The sequence below is a fragment of the Anoplolepis gracilipes genome, chromosome 15 (genome assembly GCF_047496725.1).
Source record: "Anoplolepis gracilipes chromosome 15, ASM4749672v1, whole genome shotgun sequence".
In the NCBI taxonomy this organism is placed as follows: Eukaryota; Metazoa; Arthropoda; class Insecta; order Hymenoptera; family Formicidae; genus Anoplolepis; species Anoplolepis gracilipes.
This window is the reverse complement of record NC_132984.1, coordinates 4,410,624-4,432,172: the sequence shown is the minus strand read 5'-3', so window position 1 is coordinate 4,432,172 and position 21,549 is coordinate 4,410,624. Positions and strand designations below refer to the sequence as shown.

General features: G+C 36.9%; 1 protein-coding gene across 1 annotated transcript in view; it reads right to left on the bottom strand.

The window, feature by feature from the left end:
- Window positions 1–21,549, bottom strand: part of Syn1 (Syntrophin-like 1) — a 257,348-nt gene that overhangs the window by 104,990 nt on the left and 130,809 nt on the right. The window contains exon 3 of the mRNA XM_072907314.1: window positions 13,823–14,011. Within this exon, the coding sequence (XP_072763415.1) occupies window positions 13,823–14,011 (189 nt within the window). The remainder of the gene's footprint in view (window positions 1–13,822; window positions 14,012–21,549) is intronic.

Sequence of the window (21,549 nt, the reverse complement as noted above, 5' to 3'; positions counted from 1 at the left end):
TCAGTCTACGTTTGATCAATTACAGTTGCCAATCATAATGTTTTATTGAAATAACATTGAATTTTTTAAACCCTATTTTTTACGCTACTTTTAATACTTTTGTTGAAATAATCTTTATATTTTTATCCATGGGAAAAGTAACACACTGCGCGAGCTGGCTTTGGTCACAGCGCGTTCGACATTAAAAAGAGCTGTCAAAATATGCAATCTCTGCGATGACAGCCTTTCAACATATTGTTGTAAACTCGAGAAAAATACATTAGAACTTTCTTCGTTTTTACAAAAGCAGTCATATTAAACTCGCAACAAACGAATAAAATTATTTACACACTCCTTCAATATTCGAGCTGTCAAATTACATAATCTCCGTTCAATAACAGATCCTCATTGATACGAAACGCACAACGCATATAGAAAGAACCAATCGAATCTACAAAGAGGTAACAACAGTAAACTTTGATATTTTCGAGTAATCGACTTTACCGTTTGCTTTTTTCACAAGAGTGAATATTCACTTATTTTGTCGTCGAAAAAATACCTTTTACGTGTCATTAAAAAAAAGAAAAAAAAAGTACTTCGTATTACTCAAACACACGCGCGAATTAAGTAAACAATAGACAATTATCGCGTAATAATTTAATTCCCGCGGAAACGGAAAATAAAAAAGTACAATCTATAATAAAATAGAGACAATTCATCGGCTGCTTTTATTTTATCCAATCGATATACGGATATTTCAATTACGCGACATTACCATCGGCATGAATTTAAAATTAATTTCCATCGCAAAGCACGATGATTGGCGCGAATTTCGCGCGAGGACGTTTTAATTATCTCGATGGCCCGTTTCTGATGATCTAGCAATCGCGGCAAAGTTCTCATTGACATCTTATTTTCTTCCTCGCTGTGCAAGCTCATCTCGTCGCTCTTCTTTCCACTTTCATTCTTTATTTTCAGATATCAGACCAATCGTTCCCGACGATAGGAATTTTACGGTATATATATATCGAGATTTGTGCTATTGACGAAACAGGACATCTTCGAAAGGAGATGACAAAGCGTATCTCCAAGTTTTATCGTGCTTTTTACCCTCCTATCTTCTCTCAGTGATTGTCTATTTGCCGGTGAAAGCAACGAGTTAAGGGAAAAAAAAAAATATTTGCGAGAAATAAATAAGGAGGAAATGTACGTTTGTTTCTTTTATGTGAATTACATACTGCGTGGAAAACTTAAAATCAACTTATATCATTAATACTTATCGAATGCACGTTTTATGTATAATATAAATCACGTGTAGAAATATACATATATAACAACGATAAAAGAATAATAAAAATTGTTGACTATGAGTAAAATCTGAAATGAGCACAACGAAACGGCGAAAGATATAGAAGAAACAAAGGGGAAAAACAACGTCCCGATTCTTTATTTCTAAAAAAACGTACGACTGTTTTCCATGCTCCACTCTATGAATGTGTTATGGAACATCCAGAGAATACGCGTGTATACTCAATGAAATACAAACGAATATGTATATATATATATATATATCTCACTCGCAAGATGCGCGCATTCGCTTTGTTCCTTTGCATCTTTACGTAAACAATGAAATAATAAAAATACGGTCTTGATACAGAGAGTGGTAATAAACGTCAGACAGAGATTGCGGGGGCGAGAGAGAAAGAGAGAGAGAGAAAATATTCTTCTAAATAATAATTCTATTTTGATATCCTCAACAATATCAATACAAATTACATCGATTCGATGTATGTACATGTATATTAATGAAGTACCGAATTAAAAATTGAAACGAGAGCAATTTATATTATTTATGAGTATTACGTTTTTTTTTTTGTTTTTTTTTTTTTTACGAAGAAATATTGCAATTATTTAAATATAATGGACAAACAAATACACAATCGATACCAAACAATAAAACAAATATATCATTTCATCTTTATAGTTTGTACAGAAGAAAGAGTCGCTAATGCCTTTACACATAATAACGTCTTCTGTACACGCAATGAATTTATTATAGATGATATAAGGTATTTCTATATCTCTAATAATTTAATTTATTTCTAATATCACAAACGATTTAATTTGTTTGATTAATATTCTAATAATTTTTACCCATAAAACTTTTTATAGTACTATTAAAAGAGAATTTTTAAGCCCTTAAAATCTTGCAAGAAATGCTAAAAAAATTGTCAGACAAGAAGGTAAGACGCAGCGTAAACTTAGCATCTCGGTTTGTTCCAAACATTTTTTTTTGTTTGATAGTCAAAACTATCTTTGTTTAATCTAATCAAGAACCCTAAAATTATTTTTAAAAAAAGCCAAAACTCTCAACACTTAATGAGTTTTCACGAAATGAGACACCAGTTTCACAAACACGACTGATTGTACACACAATATAAAAGCAACATTATCAAAAAGAGAATTTTTGAAAAAACTCCCTGAATTTCAATAAAATTCTATGAGATTTCTGATTTTTCCAGATATAAAAGAAATGCCTGAAAATTCCAAGTTACCATATTTTTCCAGAGAGTAAACATACATCTTTTTTAATATTTGATTAAAAAGACATGGAATATAAATAAATAAATATATATATGTATATATATATATATATTTATTTATTTATAATTTACAATATAAATATAAAAAAGAAAAGCAAAATTATTATAGAGAGAATTAAAAAAATTCTCTGACAATTCCACATCTTCCATGTCGTTTCCCAGAGCGTTCCAGGGCGTGCACCCTGGAAACATAAATTGAGCAGCCCTTAGAGGAGGCTTCGTGCCCCCCCCCTTCCCCTACCCCCGCTTCTCGTCTAAGTTTGAATTCTCAATGCGCGAATTACCTATGTCGCAGCTTCAATCTCCAATGTTCGTAATAAGCGATAAGCTCTAACGTCGGCGAAATCTCGCCGCGGCAAAACGAGAATTACGCAATAGGGGGCGTCGCATCGTTGGCACGCAGAATTAATAATTCGCAACGCGAGCGGCGCCAACGTCGTAACCGTTTCGCGTCTGTCGCGCTTTGAGAGTCGCTCATGTGAGCACGTAGGTAGGTGTATACACGGTCGTCTGCGCCGTCATGGTCGACATCCTATGTCGTCTCGTTCTACCGCGCTTTTACTCCTGTCACCAAGTGAATTTACCGAGCGAATTGTTGCCGACGTCGTTTTACGTCCGTAAAGTTGCTCTCTCGCACCTCTCTTTTCAAATTTTGCACGTTTTATTAATTAAATATAATAAATGAAGTAATCTTATTAATTTTTCAACCCAATAAACTTAAACTGCATTTTAGAGAGAGATTTTTTTTAATTTCTTAAGGTTCGTGAGAGCTTTGCAACTCTTTTCATGTTGCCTTTTATATTTGCGCGCTGCAAATATAAAAATATTTAAAAAAGTTTACCAGATGTTTATTAAGTGCATCTTATTTACCTTTTATATTACTCTTGAGAAACTTTTAGACAAACAGGTCACTCATACATTCAATATTTTTTTAAAAATATACCTTAATCTCTTAAGCGTAATTTTTATAACAGTTTTTAATTAAAATAAAAGAATCTTTGAATTATATATATATATATATATATATTTCCAGCGTCAAGCATAAAAGCGTACTTCCTCTAAAGCGTAGTCTCGCAGAATCAGAAAATTATTAAATTAAGCCGCAAGCACAGAGTACGCTGGTTAAAGTACATTATTACGCAGACACGGCTGCGTCTTTATCTCGAGAGTTTATTACATCGTGTTGATTTATGTAGCCGGTGTAACGAACCTGCAACGCGACGGCAAAGTGTTTGGCCAGCTATGCGAGAGTCGAAGCAAGTAAACGCGAGTCTACCGGAAGACACGGAGAAGAAACCAGACTCGACACGAGGTCTCGTCTCTCTCGTCCCGAGAATTTCTCTCTGATAACAAGCGCCGCGCCGGTTCGTAGTATAATCGGATTTGAAACTGCTAGAAACGCGCTCAAGAAAACGATGACGGGGGCTGGCACTTATCTCGTACCTGTACCCGATGGCGAAAATTTTATCCGACAATGAGCAGAGAAAGGACGAGGGGTCGAAGAAATTTCATTTAATCGATACATCGATACGGCCAAACATTAAAAGACTGGGTGTCAATAAAGCAAACGATTGGTAATTTTAACCCTTATTCCGTCCCGATGCATCATTTTTTTCTGTGATTTTTTTCTAACAGCGTCAATTTCTCGAAAACAAATAATCATAAAATAATATATTTAAGTAAATTACTTTTCAAATTTATTATTTTAGTCTTTATTTAGACTGCTCAAGAAAGGTATATACATTTTTTCAGATTTTTTAAAACACTTTTACATATTAATAAGTCGAAATATCTTATCGAAATATACGCTGACCCGGCACTTGTACAGTTAGAAGGTGCCAAAAGTAACAATACGGAGTAGCAGTTAAAAATTAACGAGAAATAAAAACTTTTGCTTTTAAAAATATAAAAAGTGTAAATAAAGTTCTTTTCGCAATTTAAAAAAATATAATTAATTGAGTACATAATTTAATATTATATTAATAAAAAAAAGAGAAAAGCGCGAGAGAGAGAGAGAGAGAGAGAGAGAGAGAGAGAGAGAGAAAATCTCAACATGCATTATACACATCACATTATTTGAAAGAGTATCTATTTTCTTTACAAAAGATAGCAGCTGATATATCATAAATAACGAAGCAGATAATGTTTCAATTAATTTGCAACGTAACGTGGAAACCAATAATAAATTAATTACGAATACAATTGAAATACATTTTTAATTACCTGCATTTATGTCAAAGGAAAGAAATATAGTCTAAAAATCATGCGTACGCAAAAACAAATAATGAATAAAGTCTCGTTGCAATAAAAATTTGCGCTAAATATTTTATCTTCATTCTTCATAAATTACACGCGCGATTCTAGAACGCGATATACATATAATGTATATAAAATATCCATAATCATTTAAAGTGCAGTGCCATCAGCAGCACTTTGCCGAATAGTCCCTTATGGCGGCGGGGGGGGGGGGCGGGGGAAGGGGGGTCCGAAATCTTCCCTCGGAGTACGAATTAATCCATCGTGTCGCGTTGCAACTGAGAAACCTCTCTGCAGCCCTTTGTGCAGCGCTTCACCGCGCCCTCGGGTCTTTAATAATTAATTCCATTCATTGTGTACTCTCGATCCGCTCCTCGCGGATCGCCATAACAAAATCCACCGCTATTAATGTTGCAGCATTATCGTAGTAGAGCCATCACTTATATACGAACCGTCCCGTTCCGGCTTCGGCTAACGATATCACGGAGGATATAATGGAGCCCAGGCAGCGACGACGTGTACACAATGCGATAATACTTGTACTTACACGACTAACGCACGCGACGACACGTGTGTCCGCGACGCGTGTATCCGTGGGTGATCCTCCCCCCCCCCCTCTCTCTCTCTCTCTCTCTCTCTCTCTTTCGCAGAGGAGGGGTATACACACGTGGAGGAGAACGACACGCGCTTGTACTCGTTTGTATCGCTTGGGATTCGCATGACGATGGTAATGAGACCTTTGCCGGAGGGCTTTTCGGCGTACAATGCAATTCCGCTTGTTACTGATAACGGTCCCCGCAATTGCTCGTTACCTCTGTGGTCCCCCCTCCCCCTCCCCCTCCCCCCTCCCCCCTCCCCGTCAAAACCCTTTTCGCGTCTCTATACCGTTGGTCCTTGTTTTTTTTTTCCCCAGTGTCCGTCCCTGTGATTTTGCACATAGCCCGTTTCTTGCTCCACCGTTGTATTGAAAGACAGTCTCTCTCTCGCAACGATGTGTGCATTTAATCGCAGAAACTATGACGATCGGATGAATTTAATCGCTGCCGCGAAAGGATACTTAGTTCGGGCACGAATTCGGTTTTATACCGCTAAATAATCGAGAGAGAAAAAAAAAAGAATCATTTTCTATTTTTAATAAAAACATGATGAATTTTTTAATTGAAGATAATTTCTTAAAAAGATTTTGTAAACAATTATTTTATTTCGTTATAGTTTTATTTTTCAATCCTTTTTATCAGAAAATTGATATTTATTATATTTATTGTATTTATTATATTTATTAATATTATTTATTATGCAATAAAATAAGGTAATAAGTCCCGATTAAGACTCGATAGGCAGTGAATTCTCGACGCGGAATCCTTGTTGCAGTAAAAAAAAAGAACAAAAAAATATTCTCGCATTATTATATATAATTTATAACGATAATTGCGTAAGCAAGAAAATGGCTTATCCAACGATAAACTCGACGCGCTGAAATATCAATACGTCATCAATGCTTTCCGCTAATTCATTAAAAGTCTACGATAGCGATCGGGAAGCTCTCCTCCGCGAAATATTTTCCTCTTAACGGGAAATGACCAATTCGATTAGCCTATTTTCATCGCGATACGTGAGCACACACAATCTGCCGGTTTTCTTTTTCTTTTTTTTTTTTTTTTTTTTTTTCACGCTCATAGTTACTCTCATCTCCGATGGAGAGATATCGCTTGTAAAAAAGAAAAGAGGAAGGAGTTTGGAAAAAAATGTTTGCCACGGTGATCTCTTAATTTTCTCGTTCCCCACGACAAACTTACAGCTACTTCGATCTCTCGCGCGGAAAATTTCTTTTACCTTCGCGCTCGTTCAATTATCGATATATAACGCGAGCCAACACGGCGAAATTTCCCGTAGAATGCGGTACCGTACACCGAGTGCGTTTCTCGAAACACTCGACCGACGAGAGAGGGTGCGTTTGATGATGAGATCGAGATTAAAATACCCTCTTACGTCCTCGACTATTACCATGTCTTTCTCTCAATTTTATTCGCGATATTACAAGTATTTAATTTAATTTATATTTCAATACATACCCCCGACATCTGCCTTCGCGGAAATCCCCCCCCCGAACCATCTTACGTCATCCGAGTGTATCGATTCATCCCCGGCGGAAATTGATCGCCCCGCCGACATGTATCGCATTCAGACATCCGGACGATCGTCAGCGAAGTCGAAATCAGAAGTTGAGAGGGAAGAGCAGCGAGATAGATAGATAGAAAGAGAAAGAGAGAGAGTGAGAACCGAAAGAGGGAGAGGGAGGGGGAAGGAGTGGAGGATGCGAGAGTTAAATTAGTTTCCGGGGCAAAAGCTGGCTGCCGGCCGGTTTTCAGGACTAACCCCCGTGTATAATTCCAGAACAGCTCCATCAGGCCGGAACCCACGAAGAACCTTCCATCCAGACTATCCGACCACCCTTCCTCCCCCTCGTTTCCCCTTGCCCCTTCCGCGGACGCCGTACGAAGCATCTCTCCCTCCCCCTCCTCTCTCTGCCTGAACACGTGTGCGCCCGCCACCTTCCCGGGACTTCGCGGGCGTTGCAGTTTGCGAAGTTAATTACCGTCGGATAATTGCGCCCTATATGCCGGTCCGCCTGATTAATGAGGCGCGGCCGGGCGAGGATCATCAGGGATACCGGAACCCTTCGCTTCCGCTTTTCTCTCTTGTCATCAAAGAACGATTCGCGGTTTCCTCCCCGGGGGCTAACGAATTTGTTTGCTCGGTTGTACCGTTATTTCGACTTGGGCCGGTTTCTTGCGAAACGAAAGATCGACAGGGTGGCCTATTCGAATCTTGTAAAAAAATTCCCTCATTTTCCAGGTATTTTCATCCAGGTAAAGAATAATTTAGAGATTTTTTCATACAACTTTTTCGAAAATAAATTTGTTTATTGCATGCATTTTCTAATGTTTTTTACTCACATAAAAAAAAAAAAAAAAAAATAGAGAGAGCCTTTTAAGTTTCTAATACTAGATTTATAAATGTACTGAAAAAAACTAAACTTTTATAAGCCAATAGTAACGATTAAAACGACCAAACTAGCCAAAAAATTCTTTATTTAATAGCACGACGTTTCGACCATTTAATTGTGATCCTTTTCAAGTGTCACTAAAAGAACAATAGGTACAAATGAATACATAATAATAATAAATTAAGCACAGACAATAAATGTGATAAAACCGATTAAAGACAAAATTAATTAGTACGTACATACGAATAAAACAAAAGATGTAAAATAACGTGTTATAAACGTGAAAAGTAATTAAACATTTCGCTAATGTGAAATATTAATAAGACAAACCAACACAGTAAAGAAACATTCGAATGTACGTATTAATTAATTTTGTCTTTAATCGATTTTTTTGTCTGTGCTTAATTATTATTATTATGTATTCATTTGTACCTATTGTCCTTTTAGTGACACTTGAAAAGGACCACAACCAAATGGTCGAAACGTCGTATTATTAAATAAAGAATTTTTTGGCTAGTTTGGTCGTTTTAATTATACTATTGGCTATTAAGTAATTAAATACTAGCGACTTTAATCTAATAATTTAAACTTTTATAAGACAAGCATTTTTCACTTGCGTTAAATTTCTTATTTTTTAACATTGAAAGTTAAAAAAAAATTCAATAATAATTGAAGACATTGAATATAAAAACAAAAATAAATATATATTTATAATATATGTATTATATTTTAAACGCACAATTTTGCTTGATCGTTTACAATATCAGAGCAAAATTACCAAGGAGAGAGAATTTTTAAACAAATTTTCTGAACACAAAAAAATTCCATGAGAATTTCCTAATTTTCCAGGTGTAAAAAAAAAAATCTCTGAAAAATCCAGGCTTTCCCGATAAGGGAGTAGGCACCTTGATCAAAAATTAAAAGTTCTTAAAATGTCTTACAGACCCAGAGATTTTATTCGGAATAGGTAACGCAATGCATTCATAATTCAAACTGTTTCAGTTCTCCGTCTCTCTCAGTTTAAAGAAAGATTATTAAAGTTAAATGCAGATAAAATACGTTTCTCGACCCACTTTCTCCTTTTAGCGAAAAGATCGAACGTTTCTCTTAATGGAAATTATTTCGTGAGCTATTCATGAAGAAATTTCAACGAAGCAAGCTCTTGGGCTATCTATTTTTAATCCCTCGCAGCATTCTATCCAAATTTCTCGACATTCTACCCTAATTTCTTTACACGTATTTAAGATCACAAGGCTCCTAAAATGCGATCGCTCGTGAAACTCTACGGAGGATTCGGGATTAATTAATATTTGCGCAATCACGGTATTGCTCTCGGTTATCTCTGGAGGTTATTCTGGAAACGATTCCTTCGGAGGAATCCTCGGGAGGACACACAGTGCTCTCCTACAGAAAGTGCTTTCACACGGCTTGCGGTTGCATCGCGCGAGCAAAGCAGCCGTCTTCCACGGCTGGTTTCTCCTCAGTCGAAGAGGCAAACTCGGCAAGATCTCGAAAGGTTGCCCAGAACAGTTGCCTAGAAAGCTTGATTACTGACATCGCGTCGCGACGTCAACCCCGTCCGATATACATATATATATATATATATATATATATATATATACATGTACGCGCTTAAGAAGACGTTCCGTACATATACGGGTAAACGATCAAAGAGCTCTATAATTGTTAATTAATTAACACTGGAGAATATATCAAATATCCCGAACCCGACGAGACATCTTAACAAACTGTACGTTTCGATTTCCGCATTATAAATGATATATATATATATAAAATGCACAAAATGTAATTAATATGCATATTAATTTGTAATTAATTCATTATATAAGGCAAAAAGGAACGCACACACGTACAAAGTGTATATAGAATATAAAAGTTCAAAGTTAATTAATTCAAACAGAGTTTTGATCAAAGTTGCCTCGACAATTTCTACCCGGAATGCTTTCGGAAGCGGAAAAATATTCAACAAACTCGACGACACAAACCCTCTCTCTCTCTCTCTGCCTGAATTTATATATTACATAACGTAAAACGGATTGTCACGTTTCTTGCTGAATCGTGTCCGGGTGTCTCGCTCCGAATAGAGGTCTTGTAAATCACCGCGTACGATGCACTTTTATCTCGGCGATTTACGAAGCCGTGCTTGACAAGCCGCTACTAGCGCTGGCTGCTGGCTTTTGCAATTCATGATCCAGAAAAGCTCCGGCTCAAAACGAAACGACGCGTCGGCGAATTGAGGCCCGGCTGTTTGTTTTCAACGCGCCACGAGTGTAACTGAACGTTTTCAACCGCAAAATGATGCTCGTGGCCGGGCATCGTGTAAACACGCGCATTCAACGTTGGCGAGACACACAATCTTTCTCTATTTTTTTTTACACCCGCCTCCGACACACACACACACACACACACACGCGCGCGTACCTTTGTTCTCCTTTCGCCGCAGGCCGCGTGCCTGTACTACATAAAGGCTCATTTTCGCGTCGTGAAATCCCGCAAACGTCATATAATCAGCAATGTAAAATACTTGTGTACAGGAAACGGATGTAGAAATGGCAGAAATCCAAGTCCAAGTCAAACCTGACCTGCTTATCCGAAATGCGAATATTTATAATTTTAAATAGAAATTCGGACATTTTTATATGATTATATAATTTTATACATTTTACTATATATAACAAATAAATTATATAATAATAGATGAAATAAAAAATATTTTATATTTAATTATAGATCAAATGAAAAAATATATATATATATATATATATATATATATATATATATACATATATTTATAAACGTATACTTCTTTCTCTGTCGCAACAGAATTTTTTTAGTCCATCTCACAGTAATTGTCTTTCCTTCAATGCCAGTCATTAAACCATCCAGATTTTATCCGCGCTTTAACGCGCGAAAAAAAAAAACAATCTAAAACGCTTTATGACGCGCAGCGTATTTCCATTTATCGTTCTGTTATCATTCACGTCCATCTCGAACGAAGCAATATGATGCAATCATAGTCGCGCGGCAATGACATAAAATTTACTGCGCCGGCTGTAAAATTTATTGTTGACGAGACGAACGTCCGCGAGATCGTTACAGGTGACCGATGCTCGAAAACCGACACCGGAATCTAATCTAATCTAACAAGGACTCAAGCTATCTAAAAATAAATATTGTAAACGCGGCGTAAGAGATTCAGGGCGCGATGAATAATTTAATAACGCGCTTCTTCTTTTTTTTTTTTTTTTTTTTCAAGGAGGATCGAAAATGTTTTTGCGCTAAGTACAATTTTATCTGTATAATTTAATAAATGAATAAGGAAATTTAATAATGACCCCTCCCCTTGCGATATCCAGAACCCTATTTTATACCGCATTGCGGATGCAATTCACTCCGGGCGGATCGGTTTTAAGAAATATCAGCCCGCTGAAAATATCAGTAAGCGTTACTCTATGACACTCGGCGAGAGATGCCGGCGAGAGATACGGCACGTCTCTGATTGCGTTTCTTAGTTCGTAGCTACCCCTTATTGTCCACCCCCTTACGGAAGCCAACCGCGGCTGTCTTTTCCTCCCCTCTTCCGCGTTCACCTCTTAACAGCGCAGCTATTCTCTCTCGCGGTTTTTCTTTTGTCGTCCCAGAAGAGCCCCAGGATCGGATTCAACCCCCTTTAGCTTCGAGAATTCCTTTATAACTTTTTCAGTGCTTTTTCTATAACAACGTATGTTATTAAAAAATATTATTAAAAATTCCGAGTTATATTATTCTGAATTACAATACATTTATATCGTGCAAATTTATTAAGAATGTATATCTGTTTGTTTAATTAAATGATTATGTTGTATTAGAATATGTTGAGTCTCGTGAGAAATTGACAAAAAAAAAATGGACCATATACACAGATATATATATATATATATATATATATATATATATATATATATATATATATATATATATTTCTCAAGATTTTTCTGAGCGTTGGAATTTTTACTGTCGTCGTAAAAAAAATAAAAAGAAAAAAAAAAGATAATAGGGATTTGAACGAACTAACTGACAATACGACTGAGATAATGGAGACACTTAACTAAAGCGCTCAAATATCTAACACAACCGCCCCGCGTGGCACATATGGGACGCCGCTAACAACCCCCGAGAGGGCGAAAATTCACGCGGGCGGCCCTGAACGGGGACGGCGCGCTTAGAGTAAACGGAGGAGGGTAGAACGAGGGAGAAGCTTTACAGAATTAAGGAGCCATTCGCCTTTCATTAACTCACTGCGAGAGCCTAGGGAGGAAAGAGAGAGAAAGAGAGATATCCCCACCGTGCGCTAACCCATTCCCTCTGGTTAATCACTATCGCGGACGCAGGCGACTGTCTCCGATAAAAGGACCGGACTTTTATCCCGCCGGTGAGGCCATTTACCTCCGTCGCTCGGCAAATAGGTAAACGAGAGAGATCTTTCTCCGATTCTAACTGAACTCTTCGACCGCGATCTAGATTGCGCTACTTCGTTAATCAAGAACGCACGACTGCCCGCTTACATTTTCCATCCTTATTCCTTAGCTTCTCTCCCTTCCCGAGAAACGACTTCCCGTTTAGATTAAATTTGAAGTAATCGGTGACTTTTGCCTTTAATCGTTTTAAGAAGTATATACGTCTTTAGAGAACAGCAATCCAATAAAGTTTCTCGTTCTCAAGAAAAGATTAGAACGATACCGTTGACAATTACATTCGAAGCTCTCACGTGTCACTAGATATACGCGCAATTACAGCCATTGACAAAATTAGGCACCCTTAAATTTTCCGTATTTCTTATTTTGTAAATACTATAAAGGTTAAAAAATTTTTTAAAACTATCGATAGCACTTTAAAGCTGAAATTTCAAGTTTTAAAATGTTTTCTTAATTTTTCGCCCAGTATCGACAACATGTCTGAAAAATACAGATTTACTTTCAGAATTATGTATCTCGGGCAAAAAAAATTGTAGGAAAAGCATTTTGTAGGCAAAATGTTGTACTTTATGGAACTTGATTTCATTTTTTCGAGAGAAATTCTTTTACCGAGTTGCAGAGGGCCAAAGATACAATAAAATTTTAAGAAGCAAAACAATGTTCTTTTTTAAAGTTGCTGTAGGTAATTTAAAAAATTTTTGTATTCTCCTTGTTCTGTGCCTTTAAAAAAAGAACATTGTTTTGTTTTCAAGTCAAGTTCCATAAACCAAAATGCTTTTTTCAAAACTTTCCTACAATTTTTTTTTGCCCGAGACACATAATTTTGAAACAATCTGTATCTTTCAGACATGTTGTCGATACTGGGCGAAAAGTTATCGCAAACGAAAAATTAAAAAAACATTTTGAAGCTTGAAATTTCAGCTTTATAGTGCTATCGATAGTTTTCTAAAATTTTTTCATCTTTTTAGTATTTACAAATAAGAAATACGGAAAATTTAAGGGTGCCTAATAATTTTGTCAATGTACATATATATTTTATATAAATTACAATATACCATAAACAAAATTGTATCGAGTATGATAATTTTTAAATAAAGAGTTATATTAAAAATCACGAATTGTGAAGCTAAATATATAAAACGCTGTATCGTTCTTTCGTCCCGATATTCAAATTATCATATATAAACGCACAGACACATATATGTATATAAATTCAACGAGATTAAAGGAATGTTTTCTCATAATTTATCGCGCGACAGTCTTAACACGTCCCTTTTCAAGAATCATGAGTCTCAGTCGCGACGAATTTCCCGCGAATCTCTCAACAATATATACGAGAAACACATCGGTATGATAATCCCACCCCGTTGACATTATAACGGATATACCCCTATAAGGTCTTACGACCTTACCCTACTCCGGCGAGAGTTAATCTTTATCATCACGGGACGGACGCTCTCTGAAACCGCGCATCAACCTTTCGGTCTGTCGTTAAGACTCACCGGGATCGGAAGTGGGATGCGCCCTGGTGAGTCGGCAGAGTTGTAATGGCAGATAACGAGTGTCCGCCCGCGGTGGTGACTTTGGCGGCGGCGGCGTCGCGCTTAGGAAGCCGCGCTGAAGTTCCCAACCCACTTCCTGGATGATCGAAGCCTTCCTGAAGTACGGCGTCACTTCCCGCAGGTATTTCACTGCAACAACAGAACGTCTTGTCAGCTCGTCTCGTTCACTAAAGAGCTCGGGAAGCGTAAACGTTTACACTTTAACCCTCTCGAAACTCTCTCCCTATCTGTCTATTTTATAATTATATTTGTCTAACCTGTTCTTTCATCTTATCTTTGCTTTAAAAAAATTCTGAGCATGTATTTATAGTCATTTTAAGTAAAAAAAAAAGAAAAAAATTACAAAAATACAAGCGCAATCACATGGATCTGATCCAACTGCCTTGTGAATTTTTAAATCACCCCAAAAATATATTTTTTCATCATTAAAACTTCAACAAATTTTTTTTTCTAATTATTCTCATACAAACGCGAAAAATTATTTTTATTCAGAAAAAAACCAATAGTAGAGTTTCGGAGCTTATTATCGAGGAAAAGTGTGTCAGACGCTAGAAAACAAAGAAAAGTCACTTTACATTACTCGTATAGGTTTAAACGTAGGTTCGCGAGTTTTCCGGGGACGGGCAAGAAAAATCCAAACTTTCTTGTAACGAGTCTTTGAAACGAAAGTCGTGTCGCGGAAATCGAGTATCGACCTTTCGAATTGCGGGTGGCTCCTTCTCCGCTTAGCCCGACATCTTGTCGGCCCTATTACGCGAAATTTAATGGAGAACGTCGCCGTCACGTGGCGACGCGACGACGGCGTGATGGGAATGGAATTCTGATGTATCGTATCCGCGATGATCCAATATGTCTGCCACGCAGCTTCATGCGGATAGTATAGTATGTGCGCGCACCCTCGTAACCGGCTTGTATTTACTCCCTTTCGATCACGAACGACATTTCCGCAGATCGTGTCAATCCCCTTAATTGAATATATCAGCATTCATCAGCGTTGGCGCACAATGTCGGCTCCTTTGTCTTGACGTCATCTTACAGTTGGTTTTGACAGAATTGACATGGCAAGAAGCTTGCAGATCAAATTATTTTATTTCTTTTCAATGTTTACAAATTTTTTTTTTTTTTTTTGTATAAATTAGACGTTTTATTAAAAACGAGAAAATTCCGGTGCTTAATAGAAAAAAAAAAATATCTCATGTTTGACCTCTGCATATGATAATAGCAAAGCCAATAGCATTTTAGGGAGTTAGAGCTCGAGCGACATATTTCTCAGGCAATCTCTCTACCGGGAGAGATACGACGGTGGAATTAATTAATTTCACGCTGAAAGGGTTTAACTCCAGTGGAAGGGAGGGAGGGGGGGGGGATAGGAATTGTGTCCGCGCGACCGAAGATCAAGCTGGCCATCCAACTTTTCATGCGCGCACGTACCATACCCGCTGCTCTCTCTCTCTCTCTCTCTCCCTCCCTCCCCTCTCTCCTCTCCGCTCGCACACTGTATGCCGACGCGCGCGCGACGTGTTTCTATTGAATTTATTTCGGATGGAATCCACCCTGGACGTGGCGCGCACGTTGCTGATTGCACAGCTACATCGAGCCCTGGCCCAGGCCGGGACCACCAACCAGGCAGGCATCGGGACGCGCCGGACCCGACTGGACGCTTCGCTTGCCAGTCACGTATGCCTGCATCATTTGCTATGGGTTTCATACCAGCCATAACTCTACGGATATATCCACTCCACCCCCAGCCCCCCTCCCCGCCCCTTCGGCCTTCGACCCCTTCAAATCTCGCACCGTAACTGCAGTGGTTGGTGTCCTCTCCCGGGCTTGCAGCTCTTAATCCACCGCGCATTCATTCGAGCGAGGAAGTAGCGTCGGAATTAATCAAGTCTCGACCTGGTCTCGTCGTTAATTCGAGCAAAGGCCCCGCTAATTTTCATTCGCCGGCCGAGCTGTTAATTCGCGGAGCGGCCTTTGATCGCGGAGAATTCGCGAGGATTCTGGAATTGAATGATATTGTGTGATGCCTGTTGGGTCGGCAAGTATAGCGCCGCAGAAACACGCGACGAGGAGATCGGTGAGCTTTGATTGAGCTTTCATTGAGCGGGATTCTGTTTAACGGTGATTGCAATACCAATTAGACTCGTCCTGATTGCATTTGGATGCGCCATAATAGACTTTAAGTCATGTCTCCAACGTTTCTCGAGATTGTTTGTAAAATAAGAGACATGCATTCTAGAAATCTTAGAAATTTACACAACATCTTGATGTAATTATATAATAGCTTGACAAAAAATTATAAAAAATTTAATTAACACTCTTTTTAATCCATTTAATTTTATAAATATCACTTAGTACTCTATCATACCTAATACTATTTCGATCAAAATAAAGATGCTCGATGGACTGTCAATTTTTTATAATTTAATTCCCGATTTTAAAGTTATCGGAATATCAGTCTCAAATTTAGCATAAAGTGATATTTTTAATATCATACATATATATTAAATAATATACATGTACGATGTTAAAAAAAATAACTGTGATCGAGTAAAAGAACCGGTGGACTGTCAATTTTAATATGATTCAATTTCCGGCCTTAAAATTCTGGAAATATCGATTTAGCATAAAGATAAATAAAATCATATCACGTATTAAGTATTTGCATATACGATATCTTTAGAAGATAATTCTTTATTATTTATATATCCTAAAGCAAAGAAACTTTATTATTTTTATCTCAACTTCTCTTTGCGGGCAAAATAAATTTTGGATCCACAAAATATAAAAAGTAAAAAAGTAAATATTTTATGGGTCGCCGATTTGAAATTTTTTAAATTAATAATTTTTTTTTTTTAAATTTTTATCCGCCACATTGGACTGGTCATTTTAAATTAAAAAATTTGAAAATGCTAACCTCAGATTTGGATTCAATGACTCAAAAAATCTCGAGATCACCATTATAAAGAAATTCAAACTATATTTATTTGAATTTACGGTAGAAAATGTTGATTTTCAAAATTTTTCAATAATTATAAAAAACAACGTAGCAAAAAAAAAAATGTGAAAAAATTTTTAAAAATACTTTAGGGTGTCCTAAATAAAGTATCCAACTTGCCGTTTCAATGTTGATAATAGTTTGGAATAGAAATTTTTTTTTTTTTATCAAAAACATAAATTTTGAAAACACTAGGTATTTATTCGTTAATGTTAAGTTTCTCACATATGATCGAGATTTCCCGCCGTTTGAACAAGCAATTCTCGCGCTGTAAGAGATCGAAATTCGAGGGGGGGGGGGGAAAAAAATCGCCCGAGAACGAGGTGCAGCGGCGCTTGCATTCCGCTTGCATTCGCCGTCGAATCGGACCGGGTGGCCGGCGCAGCGTTGCGAATCAATCGACCATAATCGCGCCCGTTGAATCGGGTTCTCCCGTTTCCTGCGTCTGGAAAAAGCGTTTCGATGGCGGCCGCGCGGACCGAATATCAATTGCCCATCTCGTGGCCCGAAAGCTGGCCCCTGCATTCAGGAAGGATGCCACCATCCCTCACCCCCTCACGCCCCGTTGTGTCATCCTTGTTGCGGCCAGATAGGAAGCTAATAAACCGGAAGGTGACTATCGCGTCCAGTTCGATAAATCGATCATGGCTCGATCCCAAGATTCGTAATTCGATCTTTATACATGTCATGGTCTATTGAAGGACCTACAAATCAAAATTGCCCTGCGAATATGATATAAACGTATCGAGGATTCCTATGTTACTCTAATCAAGTTTCAATATAATTTTGAATTTTCGAAAAATCTCTGGTTTTATTTTCAATTAAAAACAAACTCTTATAAAATCTTTAATTATTTTTTGTTTTATTTAATAAAAATAAAATTTGAGAAAAATATTTTTTATTTTATTTTTATTAATAAACAGTCTCTAATATAATCTCTAATTCTTTTTTTATTATATCGAGATAAAAAAATATTCGCAAACTCTAGAGCATTATTATATAATTATTTTGTTATATACAGTAAAAAGAAGTTTATAATTTATCATTAATTGTATCATTAACTTGACATATACTTTTATTATAATTTTATTTTATTTTATTATTGATTCCCGTCATTCGCGAAATAGGTATCACTAAAAAGAACGTCGTAGATAGAAATAGCCACTGATAGAATGGAGGATGATATCGCGAAGATATCGCATGTCTGGCTACCCGTCCTGGGACCGATATTCGTTTCGAACTCTCCCGTTGCGATTGGCAACAGAATTCGAATCCTGCCTGCTCTTCCGCGGCGAGAAACTCATCTCTTTCTCTGCGCCCACAGTAAAGCCTCCAGGAATTGCTCTCAAAGGATCCACGTAAAGCGAAGCTTCTCTCTCGATGTGGGGCAGATTTCTCGACAGATTTCCGAGTCCCGGCAAATTCTGCTAAGACTATCCGAAAAAAAGAAAAAAAAAAACATTAGACCGAAAGTCCTTGCGACTTACTTTCCGCCTTTTCGTCTCGCGATAAGCAAAGTTTGGAGAAAACGAGTCTTTTACTTCTCTCTTTGGCGTGAAATTTCTTGGCTCTTTTACGTGTTAATTGTTCGAGAACAAAAATAAAAAAAAAATGTCAGACGGGCTTCAAACTTTTGTCATTGCAATATTCGCTTGTGCCATATTTTTTATCTCTCCCTATATAAATACAATACGTTAATTGCATAAAGTTTATATAAAACAGAAATACAATATCTTTAAATAAATTGAAAATATGTATATATTTTTAGATTAAAATATATGTAAAAAAAAAAAAAAAAATTTGTTGAAAATGTATATTCTCAATTTTGTCGCTCATCGTTCAACAGCTTCGATTGATAGTTTCCGCGATCCCGTTACTTTAAATTCAACACTGTCACTTTTCCGTAAATCGCGTATCTCGGGAACGCGATATCCTGCCGATAACGAGGTTGCAGGAAATGTGCGCGACATGAGAGTCGAGAGAAAAAAAAAAAAAATGTCGAGCGAGTTATCAGCTGATATGATTGATAGACCGGCATGTATTTTGCATAAAGCCAAAATTATACGGTACGCTTTCGATGAATCATGCAAGACTTATCGGGTAAATTAGTTCTTGCCGAGTAAATTATCCCCGGTACATTCCGACAGTAATTTTATGAGCATTCATGAATTTTTTTAATCCTTTGACGTTTAAATTATATTATCAAACTTTTATTTAAATTTATTCTTTAATAATTTCAGCACACATGAACATACGAAACGTATCAACATGTGACAAAAGTATGTTCCGTGACGTTTTTCATACGACTTGGTGACCATTGTCTACAAGTCCTGATAACCCTTTGAGCCATAAATTTTTATATTACACCGATTTTTTTTAAACTTTATATCTAAAGATGTTATAGTTGATGACAAATCTAAAACGTCAGATTTTTACAATTCTAGAATTGTTTTTTTTTAAACTTTGAGTCATTAAATTGATATTTTGAATTAAAAAATTTGAAAACTCTAATCTCAGATTTATTTTCAATCAACGTTATAAGAAATATTTAAACTATTATTTATTTGGATTTATAGAAGAAAATATTGATTTTATTATTCAATAATTATTAGTTTATAATAAAAAATAATGTAGCGAAAAAATCTGAAAAAATTCTGAAAAATACTTCCAGGAGTTCTGAATAAGTACCTAAATTACCGTTTCGATATCTATAACAGTTTAATTAAAAATTAACTTTTTCACAAAAAACATAAATTGTAATTATTTATTTGTTTATAAGATTTATAAAAATGTAATGCTCTTGTCTTCTCTTTTTCACAATTGTTTGTTTACGTACTAGGGACTCTGTAAAAAAAAAAAAAAAAAAAAAAACAGATTCTTTACGTCAAGAAATTCGTTAAAATAATTAAAAACATTATTATAAAAGTGTCACTGATGAGACACCATCTTAAAAAGATAAAATCCTTTCTTTTAACGCTGCGTGTATATATTAACACGTAATACGATACATAAAAATGCGATGGAAATACACGAGGGATGGTACGATGGGATAATTTATGCCAATGTAAAAATTTATAAATTATTAATTAAATTGATACACATGAGTACCGTCAAAGAAAGGGTTAAGCGACCCGTAGAAAATTACTATCATGAGAGAGCGGTGTAAATTTGCTTTAACCTACCACACACACATTTTGTGTGTTGATATTGCCGCACAAATATCGGCAATTTGTCACATTCCCCTCCGTACTCTTTCCCTCCCCGCTTCCTCTCGTTGCGCGCAGCATGTTACGTAACCACCTCTTCTCCCACTCGCCTACACACACACGTACACACACATGGCTGCTATCGCACTACACATATTCGCCCGTGTGTTACATACGCTCTACACCCTACTGATGTATCCAATATATCACATGTGGCACGCGCATATGTATTCGCAGTCGACGAAGCGTGCAATTTTTGCGCTTTTTATAGTCGCAACCGCTTTCATAGACTTCAACTTGACTGCGCTTCTTTTTAAATCTATGTGGAGGAGAGGGGGGGAGCAGGGGGAGGGGGAGCAGGGGGAAGAAACGCGCTGGTAGCTATTTTATTTGCAAGCGTTCTCGAAAAGAAGCTCGCCCGCTTTTCTTCTCTTTCACCTAAGTGTAAATCTTGAGTTCTCATGATTTATTCGCGATATCTAACTGCCTTTCTCTCTCTCTCTCTCTCTCTCTCTCTCTCTCTCTCTCTCTCTCTTTCGCTCACGTTACTGGAATAATCGCGTTCTGGGAGATATAAAAACATTTTCGGATAAGTAAGTGCCGTGAGTTGTAAATAAAAAAAATAAAAAGCTCATACTACAAACTATCTTTTCCGAAAGAAAGAAATGAATGCTATATCAAACTTAATTCAAGTTAGTGAGGAGAGACTTTCGAAATCAGCTTATTCAGACGAGTTGATATTACATTTGCATTCAAATCGCATTAGCTTTGCGATTCTCGTTGCAGTTTGGAGTAATGAAACGAACAGAGGCATTATAAAGCGAAATCGATAAGCGCAATTCCCGGATAAGCTAATAATCAATTCGAGGGGAGGAATTTTTGCCCGGAGGGGACGTTACAGAAAGCTGCGAGAATATCGGCCTCGATAGATTCTCATATTTAAACACTCTCGCGAAACTTTGTCTTATGAGAATCACACGATTACTCGTGGGCGGTAGCAGCAGAAAAGAGCAGATTTCCTGGCTTTTCAAATGTAACCGCTCGTCCGAGAGAGCAAAAATCTGATGGGATCAGCCGTTCTCCGGAGGAGAACGCGTTGCCGGGAAAGAAAACGTTTAATCTCCGACGAATAATTCACCCAACGAATGAGATACGAGGGAAACGGAGGAAAAATCCGCGAATATAAAACCGTAGGCGAAGACCAAAACGTTGCGAGAGTCTCTCTTCTTCTACTACTGATCCGACAAAATTTTTGCACATTGACAGCACGACATATTAAATCTAATTTATCGTGAATAAATCAAGTGCGAAAATATAGGTCTAAAGAGAGAAATCTTATTTCAATACTGAATACGGAGAGGGATGAAAATATTTCCTAATATAGGAGGATTTCTAGACTGTGAATAAAAAAAAAATAAGCTAATTTATTTTGTGAGTGATATACTCGATAAAACATGGATTTG